Source organism: Nycticebus coucang, chromosome 14 (genome assembly GCF_027406575.1).
Source record: "Nycticebus coucang isolate mNycCou1 chromosome 14, mNycCou1.pri, whole genome shotgun sequence".
NCBI lineage: Eukaryota > Metazoa > Chordata > Mammalia > Primates > Lorisidae > Nycticebus > Nycticebus coucang.
Window position 1 is genome coordinate 8589118 of NC_069793.1, and position 27568 is coordinate 8616685.

Here is a 27568-nt window from a genome sequence, read left to right on the forward strand (position 1 = left end):
TGGGAAGTTGCTAGAAAATTCAGTCAAGTATGTGGCTGAAAGGAGTAGGGCACCTGCCCCATATATGGGAGGTGGTGGGTTCAAACCAGGCCCCCTGGCGGCGCCTGTGGCTCAGTGAGTAGGGTGGCAGCCCCATATATGGAGGGTGGTGGGTTCAAACCCGGCCCCAGCCAAACTGCAACAAAAATATAGCTGGGCGTTGTGGCAGGCGCCTGTAGTCCCAGCTATTAGGTAGGCTGAGGCAAGAGAATTGCCTAAGCCCAAGAGCTGGAGGTTGCTGTGAGCTGTGATGCCAAGGCACTCTAACGAGGGCGACAAAGTGAGACTCTGTCTCTTAAAAAAAAAAAACAAATAACCTGGCCCTGGCCAAAAACTGCAAAAAAACAAAACAAAACAAAAAAGAAAGGTGTCACTTTACAGAACCCAAACCAGCTTATATATTTTTCTGGAAGACTTCCTCTTCCTCTTCCCTCTGAACCCCTCAAAAGACCAAAGTGACTGCCAGGCTGGTGTGGAGTGCTGTGGTGGGTAGGGTGCAGGAGGAAAGGGCAGGGTGACAAACAGGGAGACGGGAGGTAGAAGGCACAAGAACCCACTTCATTGAGAGCACAGGAGAAGGTTGAGCTGGGTGAGGACAGGACACCGCTGCCCCTGAAGTGACTCTCAGCATAAAACACAGAGGGTGCTCGGTGTTCCTGTCCACACAGCCCTGGCCTGGCAGCTGCCAGAAGGAGCGAGCCGGGGAAGCTAGTTTCCCTGTAGGCACAGTCACCGCACGTCAAGTCCAGCCAGAGCCAGAGCGGAGGAAGGTTGGGAAGGGACAGAGGCTGTGTGCGCACGGGGCAGTCAGACAGAGTAGGAGGCAAGAAAGAATGTGCCTCTAACATTATATATTAAAAATATCCATAGTTCTTGTGCACAAAATTCCATCATTCACATCTGAGTATCACCCCTGCCTCCCCCGCCAGGCCCCAGAACAGCTTTAAAAGAAAGATGGTGGTTTTCCTTTTCAAGAGCTGAGGAAACATCCGCTCAGTCTTTTATGGACCTTGAGAAATGGTGACCCTTCCCTTTCCACCCCGTCTCTGCCTCCCAGGCCTCTGCGTGCTGGGTGGTGTGGAGAAGGGGAGGCCAGTCAATTGGTCACTCATGCCTCCGTTTGGAGGGTGGTATCAGGTGTGGGGGCAGGTCGGCAGGCAGCTCATGGCCTTCCAGCTTGACCTTGATGAGGTGGTTGGCCAAGGCGAACTCCTCGTCATCCAGCAACCCGTCCTTGTCCACATCGGCCAGCTTCCAGATCTTCCCCAGCACTGTGTTGGGCAGCTTGGACTTCACCATCTCCTTCTTGGCATTGGCGCCTGTGATCTTGCCATTGACGGGGGACAGCGTGTAGAAGATCTCATCGTAGGTGGGCTTGTCCTTGCCCACCACCCATTCCACATCGTCAATGCCCTCACCGGCCCCCTCACCGTAGCCATGCCCAAAGGGCCCATTCATGGTGCCATCAAAGGCACCGCCCTTCACTGCCTGGGATGGCATCAGGGACTCCTCCTGGCGCACCATCACCATCAGCCGGGCAATGTCATTGGCCAGCATGTCGTCCACTGTGTCCAGCAGCTTGGGCTTTAAGGCCTGGAACTTGCTGAAGTCCTGGGTCTGCAGGAGTTCCTATGGGTAGGAAAAGAAAAAGCAGGCCTGGGAAGGGCAGCTCCCCCAGGCTGAGTGGCTTCTCAAGCAAAAAGGGTGGGTCTCCCACATACCACATACCAGCTTAGGCCACTTAGCCCCTTTGGGCCTTGGCTCCCTAACCTGTAAGCAGGAGGTAACAGCAGCACTTTCCTCCAGGGCTGTAGTGAGGAAGAATGACAGGACACGGCAGGGCCCCTGGCACAGCCCCACACTCTCCCCTTCACTCAGTGTGAGTCACAACATTCCCCTGCTCAATGTCACTGCCTGGGTTAACTCTGATTTGGGTTGGGTGCCAGTGATAACCCAGCAGCTTCCATTTTGTGAAGCCCTTTGCCAAAACTGGGATTCTTTCCACAGCTAGTCCCCTGTGGCCTTCCTGACAGCATCGGGGGAGTCCGGGAACAGCCATACCTGCATCTTGCGGAGGCTGGGGAAGTCGCCAGGGGAAATCTGGTGCTCCCGCTCAATCTTCTGATAGATCTCTCCCAGGTTGTTCACCAGTTCTTTCTTTTTGCTCTCTTTACCAAAGACATTGGGCATCTCTTTCTTCAGGGAACTGATGATGTATGCATGGACCTGTGAGGACAAGAGGGGTGGGTGGCATGTGCTTCCTTGGCATGTGTCTGGTGGCCCCAGGGAGCCTCTGAGGACGCTGCTGCTGCCTGTTGCTCAGAACAGGGAAGTGGGAGCAATGGGATCAGGCCACCGCTGCCACCACAGGACCCCAGCCCAGGAGCAGACACAACCTGGAGAGGCCCCGCTGCCCACTGTAGTGGGCACAGGGACAGAGCAAAGGGAAGGAAAACATGCTTGAAACAGCAGACAGACAACAGCCCTGCATGAGGCATTAGACGATCCAGGAAGAGCAAAATTGAGTCTGTCAACCAAGGAAAGGCTGTTTGAGCACCATTAGGCCCAAGGGGCAGGGTGACTCTTCCACCTAGGCCCTAAGCAAAGTTAGACAGGTGGGAGGGCTTACCCAGGGTGCTCAGCTACCGTGAGGAAGAGCCAACACTGCGCCTGGGGCTGCCAAGGCGCTCTGCAGCCCGTGTCCCTTCTGTTTCTCTTTGGGTCCCTTTCCTCTAGCTGCCCCTTCCTGCGCATGTTTCCTGCAGAGCCACATAGACCCCCCCCAGTGCCAGTCCCACAGACTGCTCATGGAGAGCTCACAGAGCCAGCAGGCCTGAGCTACATACCACTTTATCATCATGACAGGGGTAGGGTGACTAAAGATTAGAAAAATCCCACAGAGGCTTTCCGCAGCTGTTTCAAGCTTTATTTAAGCCTCAGTACCTCACTCAGTGTAGTTCAGGGTGGCACACCCTTCATTTCCCTGCAGCGTCTGAGAACACTGACACCTCAAGAGCACCCCAGCCCTCAAATCCCTCAGCCTTGCCAAGCAAAGTCTAGCCACGTGGCAGCCAGCCCTGACTCCCTTCTTCTGGCGGCCAGCTTCAGCCCTTCTGCTGCTCTCCACTCAACACGAGCCCCACATGCCCAGCTTGGGTGGCCTGGTCAAGAACTGCCCCGTGTTCCCATATAGGATTTCCCAGGGACACTGCAGCAAGCAGGTCACAGAGAGCTGCAGTGGCCACTCTGCCCGGCACAGGCCAGCTAAAGTCAGCACCGAGAGTGCTGCTTACTCCAGAAAAGGAAGCAGTTGAGACACAGCAGGGTTGGGACAGCACAGGACTTTCCAGGCTTGGTGACTCAGTATGTCTGTGGCACGCAGTCACATACTACCTCTCCAGGCCTCCAGGAGAGGCTCTGTGCTTGCCCCTGAAGGAGGCTGGGCGGAACTCAACCAGAGCCACATCCCTCAGCTCTGGACATCTTTTGGTCCTTTTGGGAACCCTTTTCTCATGGGTTCCTTCAGAACTGGCTCTACTTGCAGGGAGCTTAGAGTCAGGTATCTTAAAAACATGCAGCCTGAACCTTCCAGAGCAGGATCTGACCTGTGTCTACGTACACAAGGTGCCAGGGGCTCGGCACACAGTAGATCCTGGCCCAGCAGGGAGAGGGGCTCAGACCTGCACGGTGGGACAGGGCTGTGATGTGTTGGCCTACAAGCACTTTGGGTCACAAGGCGGAGCCACAGTAGAGGCAAAGGACGGATGGTCAGCTCTTGCTGCTCAGGCCAGGCAGCACTCTAATGCCACTTAAGATAGTGGGAGTGAGGGTCACTGTGCGCAGGCACTGCAGAGTCACTACACCTCTAACCCACCTGCCATAGGCAGGGGCACCAGCTCCCTGGGAAGTGCCTCTCCTTTATACTCAGGAGCCTGGAGGACTGTGTCCTTGTCCACTGTCACGGAAGCTTAGCACCCCACACACCATCTGCCCTGGTCCTTCTCTGCATTCCACACAGCAGGAGAGGGCACCTGCCTGTTGCAGTTTCTCACCAGAGAACCAGTGACCCATCCCTGACCAGCCCAGGCTTGGGTGACAGGACAGTTCACAAGCTGAGCTCTCACCCAGCCTGGGAGGGTCAGAGTATGTTCCTTAAACATCTGAGCCCTATGCTGAGACTATGGAGAACAGCTGGATGCCCTACTAAAATGCCAGTGTTTGTACTTGGTCAGTTCCCTGCTGCTCTGTCTGCCTCAAATATTTCCGTCCAAAGGGGCCACCCCCAGCCACAGTTGGGACTATCCCTCACGATGACATATCTGGACTGGCTCATGATGTGGCACTATCCAAAGTCAAACATCCTGAGAGGATGTATCCTGTCCCTCTGTTAGGAGGGTCCACAGGTGGCATAAACCTTCATTTCCTAACCCCAGCACCCTGGGCTCTCACTTAGTACTCAGCAAGCCACTGAGACTCCAAACTCTTAAACGATTCAGCCCTGTGCTTCCATGACGGGTAAGGGTGCTTATGAGGCCTGTGTGGACTGATGCCACCTTAACCTCACTGTGGTCTGGGCTTCAGCACCCAGCACGCTCACTGGGCTGCAGGCTGGCGTCCTTTCTCCTCATTAGCTACTTCCTACCCAGCCCAAACATCAGCTTCTGCCCACAGCCGCCCCAGCACCTCTATCCCACAGGGACAGCTGCCTGGCTCAGTTCCTGTGCTTACCCTGGACAACACGAATAACCAAGGTTTACTTTTCGTGTGTGCCTTGTTGCCCCCTGAAGGCTGAGGAAGGTTAGACTGGGGGCTGTGTCCCTCCTCCTATTTCCCCACTGTTTCCACACTGTGCTGGGGGCACTTTAGTGCTCAATAGCCCTAGGAGGGAACCCCACTGAGATTCAGAGCTACATCCCCCCAAACTCTCCATTTCTGGGGCTGGCTCCTTCACTTCAGTGGTGATGCTTCCTGTTTGCTGTTTCTACATTGCAAACATATCCAAATCCTTCCTTTAAATACTTGGGGTATAAACCACAAACAGAACAGGAAAGGGGTCTCAGTTGAGCAGGCTGCATCACAGGTGCAGTTTTCTGCACACATGGAAACAGTGCAGGGCAGGTTTGGCTGTGTAACAGGCTGGGATGGGTCCTGGGAATCCCTGGGGCCCAAATGCCAGTCCCACAGTCCCCAAGCCCTGCCTGGCAAAAGGCTGCTCCCCTCACCCCAGGGTCTACCTTGGCCAGCCTTGCCCGCTTGATCAGGTCATTGAGCTTCCTGAGGGCGGCGTTTCGGGGAAGGGACTGGATGTCTTTGAAGAGGTCCTGCTCCTCAGCCTCAAAGAGCTTGCGGTTGTCAGGGATGAGAAGTGGGTGGGACCAGAAGGAGCCGATGTAGACCCTGACCACCTCGGGGGTGTTGATGATCTTTCCCAGGGACCACATGAGTGCCCCATACACCCGCATCAGCTGCTGCGTCTCAATCTGGTCAGCCTTGTTCAGCACCACACGGATCTTGTCCTCATGGTTCTTGAGGGCCTTGATGACTTCTGAGAACTCATCAGAGATGTCCAGCTTGTGGGCGTCGAAGAGCAGGATGATGCGGTCCACCCGCTCGGCAAACCATTCCAGGACGGCTGCAAAGTCATAACCTGAGGGGGAGGAGAAGGGTGAACCCAGAGTTCCCATCAAGGCTACTCTGATGCTCTTGTCTCTAAGTTGGCCTACTATTTTTCAGTCTGAGGTCATTTTTTAAATTCTCAGAATGTACTCACCTGGACGGCACAGCACCCTGAAGGGATGTTCCTCAGGTCTCCCCTATTTCTGCACTTGCCATGGTGGTGCCCTCACCCACTTGGCATCTAGTATAAATAGATGCTAATGCAAAGGAAGTTGCCAAGTCCAAGTTCTTTAAGGTGAGTGAGACTAGGGCAAGAGTGAGGAGGAGACCCAGCAACAGGGCTCAGATGAGTATGGTGAGTACAGCAGACTAGGTGCTACCACCTGCCAGCGATGTGCCCTTGAACAGCAGTGACGGTACATACAGCAGTAACTGCGGCTGGTAGTTTTCAGTGCTTAAGTGTCAGCCTCCCTATTTTCTAAGAATCTCATTTATTAACTGCTACAGCGGTTAGCAAACTACAGCTCAGGGACCAAACCTGGCCCACCACCTGTTTATGTAAATAAAGTTTTACTGAAACACAGCCATGCTCATCTACCTTGGCCAGCCTTGCCCGCTTTGTATTGTTTTTGTCTAAAACAGCAAAGTCCAGTCATTGTGACAGAAACCATAAGGTCTGCAAAGATGAATATATTAACTATCTGACTCTTATAAGAAAAGTTTGCTGACCTTGGCTCTACAACAAGGCCAGGAAGTGCTGCAAACCGCTTCCCCCTTCTAGGTCTTAAACATGTTTTGAAAATGAAGCAGGTGGGCTAGACAGAGGCTTGCTCTAAACCTTCATCTGCATGGCCAGGCGCGATGGCTCACACCTGTAATCCCAGCATTTGGGGAGGCCAAGGTGGTGAATTGCCTAAGCTCACGGGTTCGAGACCAGCCAGAGCGAGACCCAGTCTCTAAAAATAGCCAGGCATTGTGGTGGGTGTCTGTAGTTCCAGCTACTTAGGAGACTGAGGCAAGAGAATCGCTTGAGCCCACGAGTTTGAGGTTGCTGTGAGCTATGATGCCATAGCACTCTACCAAGGGTAACAAAGTGAGACTCTGTCTCAAAAAAAAAAAAACCATCCTGATCTCCTGTTTTCCACTAACTTGTTATGGCCCAATTAAGGCTCACCAATTAAAGTGAACTGTGTCCTCTGTGGCAGAGACTGCTAACTGGAATTCCTCCTTTAATAGTGGAATTATCCAGTTTCAGCTGGATTCATGGCCTCCCAGCTTACAAGTGCATTTCTCAGCCTCCCTTGCAGTAGAAATAAAGAAGAAAAGGTACATGAACCCTCCATTGCTTTCTCAACTTCCTGAGGACTAGGATGCAGATGTGATAACAGGAACTGGAGCAACCACTTTGGGTTCAGAGATGAAAGCTGCATGTTCAGGATGGCCTTGGGCTTACTTTTCACATAAACTACTGGATATCTGTTCTAAGCCAATGATTTTTAGGTCTCTATAAAAGCAGTCTAATTTGTATTCTCTGACAACTACACCTCTTAAAAATGTTTCCACTTCTTCCATTGCCTCCAGAAGTGGAAATTCTCTATTCCTCACCTTTTAGAAATACCGAGGAGAGACAAGAAGACCCTGTGGAAACAATGGCTTAGAGCAGTGATTTTCAAATGGTGTGCTGTGGCACACTGGCATGCCACGAGAGAATATTAGGTGTGCTGTGAAAATGTTTAAAGATCATTAAATTATTTTTGAAAGTTCAAAGCAAAGTATATATATTTTTAACCCTTTTTTAATCAATATAATTTAAGTGTGTACAGAAGTTTAATATAGGTTCAAGTGTGCCATGAGATAAAAAAAAAAGTTGAAGAACACTAGCCTCGAGTCTATGGGGAGCTGAGGTCCCAGGCCCTCCGCTGCCACATTCCCTCTGACTGATTCTGAGCAAGCTTCTTTGTCCCTGGCTCAGTCGATCCACAGGTACCAAGCCACCCTAAATGTAGGCCAGCCCAGAAAAGTCAAGCTCCGAAGAAAAGCCAGAGAAGCCCCAAAGCCAACTTCCTCACCCCCATAGCTTGCTCCTGGCACCCCCTGACCAAGTTGGGGATTTAGACAGGTATTCTCCAGATTGCAAGGCAGGAAATAGCACAAAGAGGGGAGTTCAAAATAAAGAGAAAAGTATCAGCTCGGCACCTGTGGCTCAAGTGGCTAAGGCGCCAGCCACATAAACCTGAGCTGGTGGGTTCGAATCCAGCCCGGCCCGCCAAACAATAATGATGGCTGCAACCAAAAAATAGCCGGGTGTTGTGGTGGGTGCCTGTAGTCCCAGCTACTTGGGAGGCTGAGGCAAGAGAATCGCTTGAGCCCAGGAGTTGGAGGTTGCTGTGAGCTGTGATGCCATTGCACTCTACCCATGGTGACAGTTTGAGGCTCTGTCTCAAAAAAAAAAAAAAAGAGAGAAAAGTATCAAGGAAAGGCCACAGCCAGGCCCAGAGCAACCTGCAGTGATGGAAGGAAGGCAGCACTCAGTGTTCCCCGGTAGGAGCCTGTTTATCATCCGTCCTGAGCTCAGGAGGCAGCAGGGTGGCACAGGCCCCTGCCTTGGTGGCATCAGCTACTCCCCATCCTGGGCTGAAGGCAAGTCTACAGCTGGTGCTCCCGAGAGGCACTGTGGGGCTGTGGAATAAACAGTGCTGTGAGGCGTGCCAAGGAATGAGCTTTGCGTGGTTAGACAAACGTTCCCAATGCCAGGCCCCCACGTTCAAGTGTGCCTCCAAGGCATCTGCAAGCCTAAAGCCACAGGGTGCTGAGCCTCTCCCCACACTCGAGACACCCAGAAAGAGTGTGAGCTTTTAATAAGATGGCTCTGGACTCAGCTCCCAGCTCCAGCTCTATACTCTGTGACCTAAAGTTCTTTTTTTCACTTCTGAGTACTAGTACTTACTCCATCTGTAAAACTCAAATCAATTCTTCCTCCTAGCATTACACAGAGGATTAAGTGGGGTAACACACTAGACTCCCAGCAGACCTAGTCAGGGGGAACATAGGGCTTCCTGGGCAAAGGGAATAAGGGGCCTAGTGGCCTGGGCTTCACCATGCTCAGCTGAGGCCAGAGACCAGCTTTTGTCCTATAGGAAACTCACCAACCTGTAAGGAAAATCCCAAATCTACCATTTCAGCCAACACAGCATGGGCAGCTTCTTCAAAGCAGTGATCTGCAACCGTCTTCCTGCCCTGACACTGGGGAACAGGGTGCTTTGCTTAGAAGCAGAAACAGCACAGGAGGGAGCTGGGCCCTGGCTTCAGGCTGGGCAGGGAAGCCCGGTCAGTCTTCCAGAGGCTTGTGTGAATGGCTCAGATTCCAGGTGCCCAGAGGTGTAGGAGGCCATAGAGCATGTTCCAGGTCACCCCTGTGCCAGCTGCCAGCTACCAGGCTGCTGGTTCCAAAGTACAAGGCCCCTGAGGCACCCCGACTCATGCAGCTGGCTCTGAGAACTACAGGAAGGGATACTCAGAGAGTGAAAGATCAGCAGAAAACCAGAAGAGAAGGCCTAAGAGCAGCAGGAGGGATCAGGGGCAAAGAGAGGCTGTCTACTGCCCCTGGGGCTGCCAGACCTGCACCTTGTCTGAGCCTGCAGGGCCTGCTTGGGGCCCATGGCTGCAGTAGCCTTTTATGGCTGGCTCTGGGAATGCAGGTCAGCACTGAAAAACTGATGACTCAAGGACTGAACAGCGGCTCCTCACTCAGCAAAAGGGGCCCCACTTCTTCCTCATCAAACTGTTTGTCCTCAGACTGCCACAAGCTGAAACTAGAATCCACACAGCTGGGGATGCAGTGATGCCAAAACTCAGCTCAGTTCTTGGGAACGGGGCGCCCTGATGGGCTGTGCTCGGCTGTGTTGGCTTTGGCCTGGGAGTCAGGACAGTGCCTGGGGAGCTGAGATCACCCTTCCAAACTCCAGCCAGTGTGGCCTCACTACTTCCTCCCCCTGATGGAGGTGGACTCTGGGGAAAGGGCGAGAAAGAAGGACGAGTGAGTATCAAACTCCCTGCCAGCCCGTGGGTCCGTGAGCCCCAGCTAGAGCGCCCCACACCACCCCACTCCCAAATCTAGTCACTGGCCATTGCCTCAACTTGAAATCCATTTGTTTTGTAGGTTAAATGAATTTTTTTCCTGTTTATTACTGAGAACACTCACACCTTTGCTAAGAGGGAGACACAGTAACCGGCCAAGCACACCCATAGGTGACGAAAAGGGCCATAGCACTCGGGCCTGTGCCCTGTCACTGCAGGTGTGAGACTACGTGGTTGTAAACCACCACCAGCCCCTCATTGCCCCTGAAAGACACCGGGTTTTAAAGGGTGATGAGGGCTAACCATGCTGTGGCAGCACAGAGCACTGCTGCACGCGGAGCTCAGCACAGGAGGCCAGCACAACAGGGCTGGCCAGCGCCCCTAGCACTGCCCAAAGGGGACAAACAGGAGGTCGAATTAGGTCTAATCACCTCTTGCAACAGCCAGAGTTGTGCTTGGTGAGAAAGCAGGCTGTTCTTACCAAGGTAGGGGTAGGGTGGATAAAGCTGACATGGGTAGCTCCACAAAGGACATAGAACACACAGCCCAGGGCTGTGGGCTGGAAAGAAAAGGCCACCAGAAGAGTCAGTAAAGCCAGACCCATCAAGGTCACCTGAGCTGCTGGGGCAAGCTGTGGCCCAGAGAGGACTGGGACTGGAGAGACATGCAGAAGGAAACAGGCCAGAGATGGCGGCACAGGCCTCTGAGTACAGGAGGGACCCAGACTAGTCAAGCGCACAGAGATGGAAGGTAGGATGGGGGGTTGGGAGGTATCATTAATGGAGACAGAATGTCAGTTTGGGGAGATGGAAAACATTCTGGAGCTGGGTGGTGATGGCAGCACAGCAGTATGAATATGCTTAACACTGCCAACTGCACACACGGAATAGTTTTGTTTTTTTTTTAAAAACCAGAGTCTCACCCTGTCACCCTGGGTAGAGTGCTGTGGCCTCATAGCTTACAGCAACCTCAAACTCCTGGGTTCAAGTGATCCTTCTGACTCAAGTCTCCTGAGTAACTGGGACTATAGGTACCTACCACCATGCCTAACTAGTTTTTCTATTTTTAGTAGAGATGGGGTCTTGCTCTTGCTCAGGCTGATCTCGAACTCCTGAGCTTAAGCCATCCCTCTGCCTCAGCCTCCCAAAGTACCGGAATTATAGGCATAAACCACCCAGCCTGCCCTCATAAGAATGGTTTAAATGGATACAGAGGTCTCTGATTTATGTAAAAAAAAAAAAAAAGACAAAAAAGAAAAGTTAGGGAAAAAATTAAAACAATAAAAATGGTTGAAATGGCAAATCTATGTTAGGTATATTTTACCACAATTTAAAAAGAAAATAGAAAAAGTCCTGGGAACAGGTGAAGAGGGAAGAAGAGTCACTCTGGGCAACAGGCTGCGTGATGCCTCGGGAAGTGTGTACACAGGCGCCCAGGGCAGGAGGCTGTGTGCCACCTCTTAAGGTGGCTGTGAGCCCCCCAGCCCCGTCCTGGTCCAGGGCTGCTGGCCTGTTCACAGGGTCTACCTTCCTGCCCAGAGGCAGCCATGCTTTCTACCAGCAGAATAGAAGTGAGAGCTGTTTTGATGCCTTCAAGCCCTACACTAGCACCATCCAAAGTGCAGGTAGTTCAGTAGCTGAGGGAAAATATGCTTCATAAATTCCCAAAGTTTCTAAAACACAAAACAATAGAGGGTTTGTCTCCAATCAACTTTAGTTTCCTGCCATTCAAGCTGCGTGGGCCTCAGTATTTCTCACCCCAGTTCTCTATCACACAGGTTTCCAACCTGGGTCAGGCCTGGGAGAGCCAGACAGACATTCAGGAAGCAAGAAGAATCTGCACTGAAAGGACTTGACCCTGAGTTTCCTCCAGCTGAAGTTCTTAAGGAAAAGACCTTTCCGGGGTAACACAGAGGTGAAAAGGTAGCATTCTCCCCACCTTGGATACTTACCCAAGGAAATGACAGCACACACCAGAGCACTGGACACTAATGTTTAGAGAAGCTCAATTCAAAACTGCCCTGAGCTGCAAGTGCCTCGTGCTCTTCAACAGGTGAACAGATAACAAATGATGGTTCATCCCTGTTACCCTAGGAAATGGCCCGGCAACAAAAAGAAGCAAACCACTGATACTCTGGAACTTGTGGATGCATCTTGAAAGCATCCTGCAAAGTGACAGAAGACATGGATGGGCGTGGTGACTCAAACCTGTAATCCTAGCACTCTGGGAGGCCGAGGTGGGTGGACTGCCTGAACTCAAGAATTCAAGACCAGCCTGAGAAAGAGCGAGACCCCATCTCTACTAAAGATAGAAAAACTAGCCATGTGTGGTGGTGCATGCCTGTAGTCCCAGCTACTCGGGAACCTGAAGGAGGAACAGCACTTGAGCCCAAGAATTTGAGGTTGCTATGAGCCATGATGTGACGGCACTCAAGCCAGGGCAACACAGTAAGATTGTCCTCAAAAAAATAAATAGACAGGCTCGGCTCCCATAACTTAGTAAGTGCAGCTCCAGCCACATACACTGAGACTGGAGGGCTTGAGCCCGGCCTCGGCCTGCTAAATAACAATGACAACTCCAACCAAAAAATAGCCAGGTGTTGTGGCAGGCTATAGTCCCAGTTACTCAGGAGGCTGGGGCAAAAGAACTGCTTGAGCTCAAGAGTTTGAGGTTGCTGTGAGCTATGATGCCACAGCACTCAACCAAGGGTGACAAAGTGAGAGCCTGTCTCAAATAAATAAATATAAAAACCAAAGTGAAAGAAGACAGACACACTGGCTCGGCGCCTGTGGCTCAGGCGGCTAAGGTGCCAGCCACAAGCACGTGAGCTGGCGGGTTCAAATCCAGCCTGGGCCCGCCAAACAACAATGACGGCTGCAACCAAAAAATAGCCAGGTGTTGTGGCGGGCACCTGTAGTCCCAGCTACTTGGGAGGCAGAGGCTTGAGCCCAAGAGTTGGAGGTTGCTGTGAGCTGTGATGCCACAGCACTCTACCCAGATTCTATTTATGTAACAATCTGGAAAAGGTAAAATTTAGGGACAAATATCAGTGAGCTGCCTGGGACCAGAAGTGACTACATGGGACACGGGGAACTTGTGGGTGATGGGAATACTATCTTGGCAGCTGCTTCACTGAGCAGCATAACTAGAAAGGATGGGTTTTACTACACACACAGCAGACTCAATGAACCTGACTTGAAATAAGCAATAAAAGAGGGGAAGGAGGAAGGACAGGACTCTGGTAGCAGGCCCACATTTCCATCCTGAACCTCCTATGAACAACCAGCTGTGTGACCCCAACAGACCACCTGCCTCTGGTGCCACAGCTCCCAGTCTCTCCATCTGTGACTTGAAGACAGTTTCCCCTTTGGAGGGCTGCTGGGAGGAATGGCTGAGCCTGGCACATTGCAAGCACTTCGTAAATGTTGGCTCTTATTTACTCTCAGGATTTGTATTTTGGTCCCAAGAAGCTCAGATTCTGATGGAGTGTAGGCAAGGACCGCTTCAAATGTGCAAAGAATGCCTCGTCCTCCAAATATAAACCGAATGTTTGCAGGCCTCAGGCCAGCTGCTCCCCAGCCCAAGCCGGCTCGCAGCCTGGGGGACAGGTGCCGGCACAGGCACAGCCTGGTACGCCTCCTCCGCTGAGTGTGGGAACAAGAGCCGCCCTCGCCTGCTGGACTAGAGAGGGAGGAACGGTGGGTGGGGGTGAGTAGAGGGCCTGGGAGGCTGCTGCGAGGCTCCTGAACCTGGAGAGCCCAGAGGAGGGCCTGGAATCTGAGGGGGAAATCGTGGTAGTTAGTGCTACCCTGAGGATCCTCCTTGAGAGATCACACAGGAAAAGGTCTCTTTTATCAAAGTCTGGGAAACTCTAGATGAGTCAGTCTCTTTCTTTTCACCGTGAGATTGAGTGCTATAGCATCATAGCTCATAGCAACCTCAAACTCTTGGGCTCAAGCAATCCTCTTGCCTCAGCCTCCCAAGTAGCTGGGACTACAGATACCTACTACACAGCACAGCTAGGTTTTCTATACTTTTTTTAGTAGAGATGGGTCTCACTCTTGCTCAGACTGGTCTCACACTCCTGAGCTCAGGTGATCCACCTGCCTCGGCCTCCTAGAGTGTTAGGATTAGACGTGAGCCACCACGCCTGACCCAGTCTCTTTCTGATTAATCAGCTGACATCTGCTAAACATTTAACTGTGTAGCAGGCACTAAGGAAGAGCTTAAGACAAGTTTCTATACCCAACAGCAGCCCCAGAGCTCACACTGTTATTCCTGCTGCACTGGTGATGGCTCCAGGGCCACTCAGCTCCTAAAGTACTGACGTGGGACTTGAATCTTCTGTTGTATTTGTGCTGTGGGCACTGTAAATCTAAGAGGAACAGCACTTGGCCTTGCCCAAGGCCTCTGGGCAACCCCTCAGAGCACAGTATGATCTGCAGAACGCCTGGGGAGACACCAGCCAGGGGCTGGTAGTGCTGGTGCACCTCTGGGGCTAGGCAGAGGAAGGGAGGGCTGCCCATGGAGCAACTCCACCCCTGGGTTGGAAGGCTCAAGGCCACACAGCTGGGAGTCTGAGCCAAAGGGCCCTGTGCAAGTAGCAAGGGTCAGGATGGCTCCCAGACTGGGATGGAGTCAGCAGGAGAGCAAATGAGAACTGAGGGGACCAGTCACCCTGGATCAGGGCTGGCTCCAAGTGCCACTCCCTGGATGGCTTGAGGGGTAATTTTTGGCTAGAGGCAGGAAACAAGGAAAAAGATGATATTAGCAATGTAGTTCAAAGCCCCAGACCTCAGGCTCTCAGCCTCCACTTCCAGGCTGAGAGTCTGACTTTGGGCTGGAAGGAGAGCAGAGGGTGGCCTCTGTACACTTCAGGAGAGCTCAGAAGCCCTCCACAGTAACTACCCAACAGGGTCAAAGATCTGTCTGATGCAAGCGCTGGGGATTTCTTCACACTGTGGCATCCTACACTGCAGTATGTGCACACACCGCCCTGCCTGGGTTCAAGTCCTAGCACCAAAACTTGTAGGCTGTGTGTCATCTCTGGAAACTACTCAATTTTCCTAGGTCTATTTCCTCATCTGAAAGGCAGTAGCTTCCTCGCAGATGCAGCTGCTATGACACCACAATGGAGCTCACTGACAGGGCCATGGCCAGGTCTCCAAGCTCTTAGTCTAAGTTGAAACAATACTCTCCTGCTAACATAGTTTTGTGGGGGAAACTGAGGCACAAAAATTCCACCTTAGTTCACAGTTGCCTAGTGACAACAGAGTGAATGCACCAGCCAGGACCCTGAGCAGCCTCCTGCCACTGCCCATGGTGGCCCTGGTGTGCTCCCAGGCTCTGCTGTGACTGTGAGGGTGGTCAGGGGTACCAGCCTTGCCACACCCCAGCTGCCCTTTGGAATGCCCTTTATCAGTCACATGGGCAGCACTCATGAATGAACGCTGTCCCCATAGGCCACCTGTCCCTGCTGATACAGGAGAACTGTATCTTTAAAGTCACTCAGAAGATTAGCACAAGGGTTAGGACAGCCCGAGACCCCAATAGGTGCCCGCTTCTCTTCCCTAAGGCAATTCTCAGGGTCCCTCACAGAGCCAAGCCTGCATCCTGACTGCTCTGGGCCTTCACTGGCCCTACCTTATCTTTGCACACAGTATTTCCTGCACACATTAGGGGACAAGGGGAAAAGAATCCAAGAAGGGGCAGGCCGGTAGGGTGGGGAATGGAAGTAAATGTAATTAGCAACTGCTAGCACACATGCAGCCTCCACAAGGACGTGTGTTCCCAGGGAACAGCACAGCACAGTACGGCAAGGCATGCTGCCCACCCGGCCCGCGCTGTTGGCCCCATCTTTCTGAGGGAAACACCTGGTTTCCACACCACCAGCAAAGGGAGCAATAGGTGGCCAGCCCAGGGCCTGGAATGCACTGCCCTTCTCTGACTTCCGCTGTTGCACAGGGAGACATGGGCCTTTGCATGACTGAAGGGCAGGGCTCTAGGAAGGAGAAATCCACTCCTCCCAAATCACCTAGCGGTCCCCACCCTGGAGTCCACACAAGCACCTGCAAGAGGCAGCCAGTGATGGTCTTCCTCCTGAAGACAAAACGCTGACACTAAACCCTAACTGGGTACCTTTTTTTCTATCACACAAACCTCATTTTTGCCATTACACATATATATCAGACAGTGGTATAATAAGTGGGGTTGTTTTCCCCCTTATTGAGATGGAGTCTCTTTTTTTATTTTTATTTTTAATTTATTATTTTTTTTTTGTAGAGACAGGGTCTCACTTTACCGCCCTTGGGTAGAGTGCCATGACGTCACAGGACTCACAGCCACCTCTAGCTCTTGGGCTTCCGTGATTCTCCTGCCTCAGCCTCCCGAGCAGCTGGGACTACAGGCGCCCGCCACAACGCCCGGCTATTTTTTGGTTGCAGTTCAGCCATGGCTGGGTTTGAACCCACCACCCTCAGTATATGGGGCTGGTGCCCTACTCACTGAGCCACTTTGTCACCCAGGCTGATCTTAAACTCATGGGCTCAAGCAATACTCCCCCCTCAGCCTCTCCAGTAGCTAGGATTATAGGTCAGCATCACCATGCCCAGCAAGTAAAATATATTTAAACCAAGACCTCTAGGCCTATGGAAAGGAAGAACTAGTCTGAGGAAATCGGTTTGACTTCATGCTATCGCACAATTGGAGTCACATAATTTTCTTTCAGCCATCCTCCCTCTTCTATGACACAATGGGATAGGCCTTCTGTGGGCCCAGGGGACCGGCAGGCCCCACAAGCAGAGCACGGATGGTGAGCCTCATCTCCCACTGGCTCACTCCTCCAACCTGTCATTTGCATAGGCAACTCTAGGGCCATACAGCCAGGCGTGCCTATGTCCTCCCCGAGCGGCACCTATACTTCAAGTACCATGTTGGGACCTGTCCCCAAGACAGCAAGTGTGGGCACCACTGCCTCTCTCTCCTAACAAGGAAAGGAAGCAGAGGAGCATCCCAGTGGGGACAGCCAGGGCACTCATACAAGACATTCAGTCCCAGCTGCTCAGCCTGCTAAGCTCTGAGGACAGCGGCCAAAGGGCCCTAGATAGTCCAGCAGGGAAACTTCACAACACTGGTGGAAAACAGCTGTTTCCGAGTTCCTTTTTAAGACAATGGAGGCCTCAAGAACCCTAAAGTCTACAGGCATAGGGGCTCATGCCTGAAATCCTAGCATTTTAGGAGGCTGAGGCAGGTGGATTGCTTGAGCTCAGGAGTTCAAGACCAGCCTGAGCAAGAACAAGACCCCCATCTCCACTAAAAATAGAGAAACTAGCTGGGTATTGTGGTGGGTGCCTATAGTCCCAGGTACTCAGAAGGCTAAGGCAAGAGGATCACTTGAACCCAAGAGTTTGAGGTTGCTGTGAGCTATGACGTCACAGCACTTTACTCAGGATGACAGATGAGACTCTGTCTCAAAAACAAAAAACAAAAAACAAACCCTATCCTAGCACTCTGGGAGGCCAAGGTGGTTGGTTTGCTTGAGCATATAGGTTTGAGACCAGCCTGAGCCAGATCAAGACCTTGCTTTTAAAAATAGCCGGCGTTGTGGTGGGTGCCTATAGTCCCAGATACTGGGGAGGCTGAGGCAAGAGAATCGCTTGAGCCCAAAAGTTTGAGGCACTCTACCAAGGGCAACAAAATGAGACTCTGTCTCAAAAAAAAAAAAAGAACCCTAAAGCCTTCTCCTCAAAGACTAACTCAGCTCCAAAGACACACTGAGCAGTAGCACTCTGGCCAGATAAGCTTCTTGTTCCCGGTTGTCCCTTATCCCAGGATGTGCCACATCAGCTCACCTGCCAGGATTTCTCTACCTTACGGCCAGGGGATCCTCCTCTGCTATGGAAAAGATACCTCAATACAGCCTTAAACAAAGTCCCTCCAGAACACCTTGGCCCTGGAGGCAGACTGAGAACATTTTCCCTCTGTGGTTCTCTTTCTGCAAGAGGGAGACATGGGTCTCTGTAAGAGTAACTTATTCAGATTCTTTGGCCTTGCTTTGGTAGATGACAAGCCTTTTGCCTATCAGGCATTTTCTTAAAACCGGGTTGGAACAACAAAAGCAGTACAAAAGAAAAAGAACTGGCCCCTAAGTTTTGTTTTAGACAGAGTCTCACTCTGTTGCCCTGGTTAGAGTGCTATGGCATCATCAGAGCTCACAGCAACATCGAACTCTTAGACTCAGGCGATCCTCTTGCCTCAGCCTTCTCTCGCTCTTGCTCAGGCTGGTGGTCTTGAACTCCTGAGTTATAGGATTCCATCGGCCTTAGCTGCCTAGAATGCTAGGATTATAGGTGTGAGCCATCGTGCCCAGCCTGGCCCTCACTTTTTTTTTCCTCTTTTTTTTGAGACATAGTCTCACTATGTTGCCCTTGGTACAGTGCTGTGGCATCACAGCTCACAGCAACCTCAAACTCTTGGGCTTAAGCAATTCTCTTGCGTCAGCTTCCCAAGTAGCTGGGACTATAGGCGCCCACCACAACGCATGGCTATTTTTTATTGCGGTTGTCATTGTTGTTTAGCTGGGTTGGAACCTGCCAGCCTTGGTGTATGTGGCTGGTGCCATAACTAGTGTGCTATGGGTGCTGAACAGGCCCTTACCTTTTTAAAAAACAGATCCCCTGGCTCGGCAACTATAGCTCAAGTGGCTAAGGTGCCAGCCACATACACCAGAGCTGGCAGGTTCGAATTCAGCCTGGGCCTGCGAAACAACAGTGACAACTACAATCAAAAAATAGCCAGGTGTTGTGGTGGGTGCCTGTTGTCCCAGCTACTTGGGAGGCTGAGGCAAGAGAATCGCTTAAGCCCAGGAGTTGGAGGTTGCTGTGAGCTGTGATGCCACGGCACTCTACCCAGGGTGACAGCTTGAGGCTCTGTCTCAAAAAAAAGAAAAGAAAAAAAAAAAACCCAGATCCCCAAATCTCCTCCCTGAACTCTTAGCAGCATCACTATCAGCAGGGGCAGGAGAACCTAAAAGCTTAATTGGCAGCTTTGAAACCAGATTAGACAGACAGCAGTTTCACTACGGTCTGATGCAATCCCACCCTGACATCAGGGCCCATTTAGGCTAGAAAGAAAGAAAAGCAAGGTTTCTCAGCACCAAGAACAGAGTCCCACCCCCTCAGAGCCCCAGCACAGAGACACACATATACCCCAAATCCCAGGCTGTTGGCTTCAACCAGGCTGCAAGGCTCACTACCACTGGGTGGTCCAAAAAGAAACGCAGGAAAGATTTGCAAGTTAATGATAAACAAACTTGGTCACTGGTCCTCAACCTCTCTTCAGAGTTTGATCTTATTCCATTTTATGTTTGTTTGTTTTTTTTGAGACAGAGTCTTGCTATGTCACCCTCAGTAGAGTGCTGTGACATTACAGCTCACAACCACCTCAAACTCATAGGCTTAAGTGATTCTCTTGTCTCAGCCTCCCAAGCAGCTGGGACTACAGGCACCCACCACAATGCCTGGATATTTTTTTGTTGCAGTTGTTATTGTTGATTTTAGCTGGCCCGGGCTGGGTTCAAACCCTTCAGCCTCGGTTTATGTGACCAACGCCCTACCCACTGAGCTACAGCTGCTGCCATTTTATTCCATTTTCATATTGGCAGCTGCAGATGCTACTCCTCACTTGCCAGATACCAGCCTCCTGCCCCCAAGCTCTTCCCAGAAAACACTCAGGTTCCAAAGTGCCTGCCCTTCTATAAAAAGGGGCAGTGTAGACCAAGTGTGGTGGCTCATGCTTGTTATCTCAGCACTCTGGGAGGCCGAGGCAGGTGGATTGCCTGAGCTCACAGGTTGGAGACCAGCCTGAGCAAGAGTGAGATCCCGGTCTCTAAAAATAGCCAGGTGTTATGGCAGGCGCCTGTAGTCCCAGCTACTAGGGAGGCTGAGACAAGAGAATCACTTGAGCCCAGGAGTTTGAGGTTGCTGTGAGCTACAATGCTACGGCAGTCTACTGAGGGCGGCAGAGTGAGACTCTGTCTAAAAAAAGAGCAGGGAGTGGCAGATAGATGCTCCAGTTCAGGCTTATCCCAAGTCAGATCTTCAAAAACCTCAGGCAGGCTTAGCGCCTATGGCTCAAGCGGCTAAAGCGCCAGCCACATACACCTGAGCTGGTGGGTTCAAATCCAGCCTGGGCCCGCCAAATAATAATGACAGCTGCTGGGTGGTGCCTGTGGCTCAGTCAGTAGGGCGCCGGCCCCATATACCGAGGGTGGCAGGTTCAAACCCAGCCCCGGCCAAACTGCAACCAAAAAATAGCCAGGCGTTGTGGCGGGTGCCTGTAGTCCCAGCTACTCGGGAGGCTGAGGCAAGAGAATTGCTTAAGCCCAGGAGATGGAGGTTGCTGTGAGCTGTGTGAGGCCACAGCACTCTACCAAGGGCCATAAAGTGCCCTACAAAAAAAAAAATAATAATGACAGTTGCAACCAAAAAATAGCTGGGTGCTGTGGCGGGCACCTGTAGTCCCAGCTACTTGGGAGGCAGAGGCAGGAGAATCACTTGAGCCCAGGAGTTGGAGGTTGCTATGAGCTGTGATGCCATGGCACCCTTACCAGGTTAACAGCTTGAGGCTCTGTGTCAAAAAAAAAAAAAAAAAAAACACCTCAGGCAAATCTAGGCAAAAGTTTACACAACTGGAATGGGCCTAGCACACTAATGCACAGCATGAAAACCGCACCCAGGGAGGCTACTATCAACAACTAAACAAATTTCCACTAATCCCCCCCATTTTTTTTTTTTTTTTTTTGAGACAGAGTTTCATTATGTCACCCTCGGTAGAGTGCTGTGACATCACAGCTCACAGTAACCTCAAACTCTTGGGCTTAAGCAATTCTCTTGCCTCAGCCTCCTAAGTAGTTGGGACTGTGGGTTCCTGCCACAATGCCTGGCTATTTTCTTGTTGCAGTTGTCATTGCTGTTTAGCACGCCCAGACCGGATTCGAACCCGCCTGGATAGGTGTATGTGGCTGATGCCATAACCACTATGCTACGGGCACTGAGTCAGTACCCCCAACTTTTTTTTTTTTTAATTTATTTGAGTCCCAACATTTTTAAACAAATTTCTGCTAGCTTCTCCTTTTGGCCAGCTTCCTCACAGTGCTGCTGGACTGGAATAGGAATTTAGAAGGCTTTGAGAGGCAAAGCTTTTAAACACAAGCTAACGCAAGTAAGTCCCGGGGGCCAGGGTGCTGGCTGGACGACCTGGAGCACAGGTATTAAGCAATTTCCTGTGCCCTCACAGGAAGGTCCAAGTCTCTGTCTCCTGATCCTGTTGTTCCCAGCATGCCTCAGCGATTTAAAAACATGAGGGTCATACAAATCGTCTGTGGTCTCTCGTGAGTGCTCCTGTCACCTGGGCACAGCAAGCAAGGGAAAAAGCAGCTCCTCCTTTCTCAGTCCACAGACCACTGTGGAAGTAAGAAGCTAATGTAAAATGGGTTCTTACTGGACCTATTTTTTCAAAGGCCTAGGGCTGGAAGAAATCTCAAGGGCAGATCTGAACCAGGTCGCAGACATCTGATAGAAGGAGTCTGACGACACTGATGCCTAGGGCTGCAGTCGGGGCCTGTTTACCTCTGCTGATGCGCTGTTTCTCTCCAGACAGGATTCCGGGAGTATCAATGATGCTGATGCTGTCCAGGACTGGATTGGGCAGCTGGGCACACATGAACCTACACAAGAGCAAAAGCAGAAGTCAAGACAAGTCTGTATCACTGCTCCAGATGAAACAACAGGGCTTTCTGTGTTTTGTCTCCATCTCTGGCTTCCTCTCTAGAAGCAAGGAGTTCATAGGAGCTTTTCTTTCATCTCTGTTTCCAGGGGTGGCCAGCAAATTGGATGTATTTTCCTAACTGGAAACGCAACCATCAGGCGCAAACTGACCCACATCAGCACTTCCCTTACATTTGCTTTTCACCCAGAATTCCAGAGTTCAACTCTCAAGCTACTGACTTGTTAATGAAAACTGTGTAAGCCCAGGTTACCACGCAACTCAGAAGAGAAAGAGAAGGGACCTTGGCTCAGCGCCTGTAGCTCAGTGGTTAGGGTGCCGGCCAGATGCACAGGGGCTGTTGGGTTCGAACCTGGCCCAGGCCTGCTAAATAGCAATGACAACAACAACAAAAAAGTCGGGCATTGTGGCCGGTGCCTGTAGTCCTAGCTACCTGGGAGGCTGAGTCAAGAGAACAGCGTAGGCTCAAGAGTTTGAGGCTGCTGTGAGCTGCAATGCCATGGCACTCTACCAAGGGTGACATAGTGACTCTGTGTCTCAAAAACAAAAAAGGGACCTTGGCATTTCAAGTTAATATTTTCAACAGCCTGGCTAAATTTCCACATGCTAAGCCTCTTCCTTTTGCTACTAGGGCCGGCCCTCCCCTTTCATCTGGCTGCAATGGGAGCCCAATCAAAGTCAGGCAGCCACAAAGGCTGGTGCGTGGTGGACACGTAGGTACAGATATACCTACCATTGTCTAAAAGTCAGGGCAGGCCCAGGAAGAATAAAGCCTGGAAAGGCTGATGGGCCCCTGACTCATGACAAGGGCTCAGCTATGCCTGCCTGTGTTCCATACTAAGCTTAGAACAGTCCAGAACAGCAAGGGGCCATCTCAACTGATAGCAGGGATTCTTCACTGGGCACAGAAAAAGTTCCTCTAAAAATTGCTCTGAAAAAGGTATTATGAGCAAAGAAAATACTGATCCTTTGTCCGTAGGACATAGACTTAAAGCCTTTCCAAGACAGGGGAGGAATCTGAGCTGATTAGATCCTTTTGGTCCCATCCCCCAAGTGACCAGTGGCCTAGAGGCTGGGAGCTGCTGGCTAGCATGACAGGTGCTGCCTCCAAGTGCAACAGAACAAGACCAGCTGACCTGTCACAGGAGGAACAAACCCTAGACCTCACCCTCACTAGTGCCTGTAGCAGAGCTGCTAGGGAAGGGAGCCACTAGAGAGATGACAACCTAGAAGGACTGAGAGAAGGACTGGCCCTGGGAAGTAACGTACATAAAAATGCCTTGTAAATTAACCTGGCCAGTAAGATAACATCTGTAGGACCCAAGTCAAGTTGGTCTGCAAAGCCCAGGGAACGTGGCAGAAATCAAGAAAGGGAATGGGCAATAAAGATGCATCGATCTCACCTTCTCACAAACAAGGACCCAGATTTCATCCCACACTACAAGTGGACAGTCTCAGTTATGGAAGGAGGAATTTTCACAAGACACTCTTAAGATACTCTGACTGTGCCCTGCCCCCCAGGTCTGCTTCATCTGACTTTTTTTTTTTTTTTGTAGAGACAGAGTCTCACTTTACTGCCTTCAGTAGAGTGCCATGATATCACAGGACTCACAGCAACCTCTAGCTCTTGGGCTTCCGCGATTCTCCTGCTTCAGCCTCCCAAGCAGCTGGGACTACGGGTGCCCGCCACAACGCCTGGCTATTTTTTGGTTGCAGTTCAGCCGGGGCTGGGTTTGAACCTGCCACCCTTGGTATATGGGGCCAGTGCCCTACTCACTGAGCCACAGGCGCCACCCGACTTTTTTTTTTTTTTTTAAGACAGAGCCTCAAGCTGTCACCCTGGGTAGAATGCCGTGGCATCAGAGCTCACAGCAACCTCCAACTCCTGGGCTTAAGCAATTCTCTTGCCTCAGCCTCCCAAGTAGCTGGGACTATAGGCGCTCACCACAACCCCCGGCAATTTTTTGACTGTAGTTGTCATTATTGTTTGGCAGGCTCTGGCTGGATTCGAACCCAACAGCTCTGGTTTATGTGGCCGGTGCCTTAGCCACTTGAGCTATAGGAGCCGAGCCTGCTTCATCTGATTTTATTCTTAGAGTGGCACTCAGAGGAGGAAGGCCAGAAAGTCAAAATCATGACTCAATGGGTCTCTTGAAGACAGGCTATATCAGCCAGAGAAAAGCCCCTGTTGTTGTGCTCTCCCCAACTGGGTGGCACTCCCTGCACTACACATCCTGACAGGGCTCCAGGCCACTGATTCAGGCCACGGCTCTGGCTGATAAGGACCCCTTTGGCAGCACTATCTGTGCTCAGGACTGACCCTCAGCAAGAAGGAAATAAAAGTGTGTTGTTTTCAGATCCTGTGGCACCAATGTGCTCCTGAACAGAACTGCAATTTTTTTGGGTGGGCAGTAATTGGCCCCACAAAGGCCAATCTGCAGTGTGTTAAAGTGAAGCCCCGACAAGCCACCTGGGCCCTCAGCTTCCTGAACCAATGAGGTGGGGTTGCTGAGATGATGTCTAAGATCCTTCCAGCTCTGAAACTCTGGGTTTCCAAATTCGGAGAACCAGTTACATGCCCTGTTTCTCCTTTCAAAAATGGTCTGCACGCTGGGCGCAGTGGTTCACACCTGTAATCCTAGCACTATGGGAGGGCAAGGTGGGTGGATTGCCTGAGCTCACAGGTTCATGACAAGTTTGAGCCAGAGCAAGACCTCATCTCTAAAAATGGCCGGGAGTTGTGGTGGACACTTGTAGTCCCAGCTACTTGGGGGGCTGAGCAAGAGAATCATTTGAGCCCAAGAGTTTGAGGTTGCTTTGAGTTATGATGCCACAGCAGTCTACCGAGGGTGACAAAGTGAGACTCTCTCAAACAAACTAAAAAACAATGGTCTGCCTTCACAATCAAAAGTGCATACATAAGGACAGCAGAGAGAGACCTTTCCCCGAGTTCTGAATGGAAGCAGAGACCTAATGCTTGGGCTTTCCAGCATAGCAGTGAAACTTTCCACAAGATCAAATGGCTCTTCCCAGCCTGTGGTTTGAGCCAAACACCTATCTACATCTAAGGGCACAGAATGTTAAAACGCAGAGGAGATAAGTTCAAGGCTAAGAGGATCAGCCTCTTTAGGACCCTTAGACAAAAAGAGTTATTTGGTGTTTGTATGGCCCAGCCACAAAACAAGAGGATAAGCTAACCTGCCTGGAAGGAGCAAAAATACAACATGGAGGTAGATCTGGCCACTGCCTCACTCTGGGGTACGCCATCCCATGTGGCTGGACAGTGTCTGGAAAGGAATGTAGTCATGAGGGCGGAGACCTGGAAAGCTGGATTCAAAGATTCTCTCCTAGGCTCTTCCCCTGACAAAGACTGTGAAAGGCATGTGGAGTCACTCCTTGAATGGGGGTGGCAGAGAGGGCAGGGTCCTTTGGTATGTCCCCTGGGGGTGGGGGCGGAGGAGATGCCTTAAGTTCCTTTAGAGAAAAGTGAGCCTGGGCAGTCACTGCATTGCATTCACAACATCTTGAGGGTCAGAATCTTGATGGATTACTCTAATCAGGAGGAGCCAGGTCTCATTTAATTGGGGAAACTGAGGCTCCTAGATTAAGGAACCTCTAAATGCATCTACAGAGTGACTTGGGGCCAGAATCTCATTTCAGGGATCCCAGCATCACCACCTCATGCTGCTTCCTGAAGCCCCTCAAGGCAGCATTGACTCTGAGAGTTGCCTTTGAGAGAAGTGTTCAAACCTAGCCAGTCCCATCTCCAGGGCTGCCCTCAAATCAGCAGGCCACACCTTGTCCTTCCTAAACAAAACCACCATGTCAGGGGAGATAAAGCACTTACCACACCAGAAAAGGGAACAACTAAAAGTTTGGGTTTCCCCACGATACTTATGAAACAGAGCACTGAAGGTAAGAGAGTGAGGAGTTGGTTTGAATGAATCGGTGTCTCCAATCTGCGGGGAGGAGGTGGAGGCCAAGGATGGACAAACAAGAATGCCTCACCTTCCTACCGCGGCCGTGGATCTGAGGGGAGTGGGGCTGGGATCTGAGGGTTTGGGAGTTAAACTGATAACTTGGAAGATTCTGGGGGCGACAGAAGCCGGAGGAGCCGGCGATGCTCACTCCCAGACCCCGGTGTGGGTTTTCTGTGAGACAGGCAGGGTTCGTCCCAGGGAGTGGTCGCTGAGGGTCTCATCCGGGCCTTGGAGACAAAGGACGGCGGGGGCGACAGCCGCGGAGGGTCAGCCCAGCCGCGCCTCCCGCATCCCGTGGCAAGAGGTGGGTACCTGTTGAGGAAGGCGTTGCCGAAGGCGTTGAGCTTGCGGAAGGGGCGCCGCGGGTCGACAACTAGCGCGTTGCCCGGCACCACGCCCTCGGTGGGGCCGTGCATGACGGCGATGAAGGAGTCGGTGGTGGGCTCGGGCCCGATGCGCATTCCCGGGAAGTCCTGCTCAATCAGGTGCCGGATGAAGGTGGTCTTGCCGGTGCTGTACTGGCCCACGAGGAGCACCATGGGCTTGTTGTCGAAGTCAGCATCCTCCAGAGCGGGCGAGTGGAACTCGTGGAAGCGGTAGTACTCCTCCAGGGGCAGCAGCTTCTGCGAGTACAGCTGCCTCAGCCCCTCGGCCACCGTCTGGAAGAGCTCTGGCTCCTTCTTCCGGCGGGCATCCTTGCTGACCCAGCTGAACATGCTGCTGGAGACAGGGCTGGCTGCTGCGGGGCAGACCGGTGGCTGAGAACTGGGTGAGGGCGCGGAGCCGAGGCGGGGCCTGGACTGCCGGCCCGGGAAGCTGGCGACAGCAGCGGGGCAGGGGGCGGGGAGTTGCTCACGCTGCGCAAGCGCCCAGCACGGTCCGCGGAGGGGCCCTCTGCCAAATGGGGCGTGCGCCCAGCCAAGCGTCCTTTATAGGGTCCAGGCCTGCGTTCCGGCGCGCGCCGCCGCCGCCGGGGCCGCGGGGAATGGGGAGGAGGAGGAAGGAGCCCCAGGTCCCGCCCATTAGCTCCGTGCCACGTCCTCCCCCCCCTTCCCCACCTCCCAGTGGCTGATTCCAAATCTCGCGAGCTCCTGGTCGGGGTGCCGTGGCAACCGCACCTGTTTTGCACTTACCCGGCTGCTCGCGGAAGTGCTGCGGTTGGAAAGGCGAGGAGCAGGGTGTCCGGCGCTGGGAATTCCAGCGCTCGTGAACCCCCCACACCCTGCAAGTTGGCTCCGCAAGAAACGAGTTAGACACTCCGGCTCCCTGACTACGCGCCCCACTCGCAGTTCCCCCGTGAACCGTCCTCTTTCCACCGGCTCAGAATCCCCGGAAGCCTCGGAGGCTCTGGGTCTTGCACTCCTCTCTCCCGCTTCCCTGACACACACTCCTCTCATCCCCTCATTTTTTATTCTGCTTTGGAGAGGGAGAGACAGGAAAGAGGTAGCTGGGGAAGCTGAGGAGTAGGGAATCCAAGGCCAGGTGGTGAACAGGGAAAGAAAAATGGGGAAAGAGAGGAGCCGATGGAAAGTCTGACGGCAGGGAAAGGCCTGACCTCAGGCAAACGGGGCTGGGATTGGGAGAGGGGCACAAGCGGTGGAGGACAAAGGTGACATATAACTTGTGGGGGTGAAGAGACTTCTCCCAGGAGGCTGGAACTGTGGCAGGGCAAGAGTTCATAAAGAGGAAGTTGAAGGCCCGGTGCTGTGGCTCACACCTGTAATCCCAGCACTTAGGAGGCCGAGGAGGGTGGATTGCCTGAGCTCACAAGTTTAAGACCAGCCTGAGCAAAAGGGAGACCCCCGTCTCTAAAAAATAGCCGGACGTTGTGGCCTGTAGTCCCAGCTGCTCAGGAGGCTGAGGCAAAAGGATCGCTTGAACCCAAGAGTTTGAGGTTGCTGTGAGCTATAACGGCACTCTACCCAAGGCGACTAAGTGAGACTCTGTCCCAAAAAAAACGAGGAAGTTGAGGCCCTGTGGACACTTGAATTTTTGAGGAAATGAAATCGGAAATTCTCTATGTGGGGAGGAGGGAATTGTGGGGGAATTAAAAAACCCAAATACTTCTGCTT

At 52.1% G+C, this 27568-nt stretch overlaps 1 protein-coding gene across 1 annotated transcript; it reads right to left on the reverse strand.

Moving 5' to 3' along the window:
• Window positions 1–1006: 1006 nt before the first annotated feature.
• Window positions 1007–26472, reverse strand: EHD1 (EH domain containing 1). Its single transcript, XM_053560990.1, has 5 exons — window positions 25809–26472; window positions 21360–21457; window positions 5274–5686; window positions 2101–2265; window positions 1007–1668 (listed from the first exon to the last, which is right to left on the reverse strand). Exons 1-5 carry the CDS (start codon window positions 26210–26212, stop codon window positions 1144–1146), a joined length of 1605 nt encoding a protein of 534 aa, XP_053416965.1. The 5' UTR covers window positions 26213–26472; the 3' UTR covers window positions 1007–1143.
• Between the last annotated feature and the right edge of the window lie 1096 nt (window positions 26473–27568).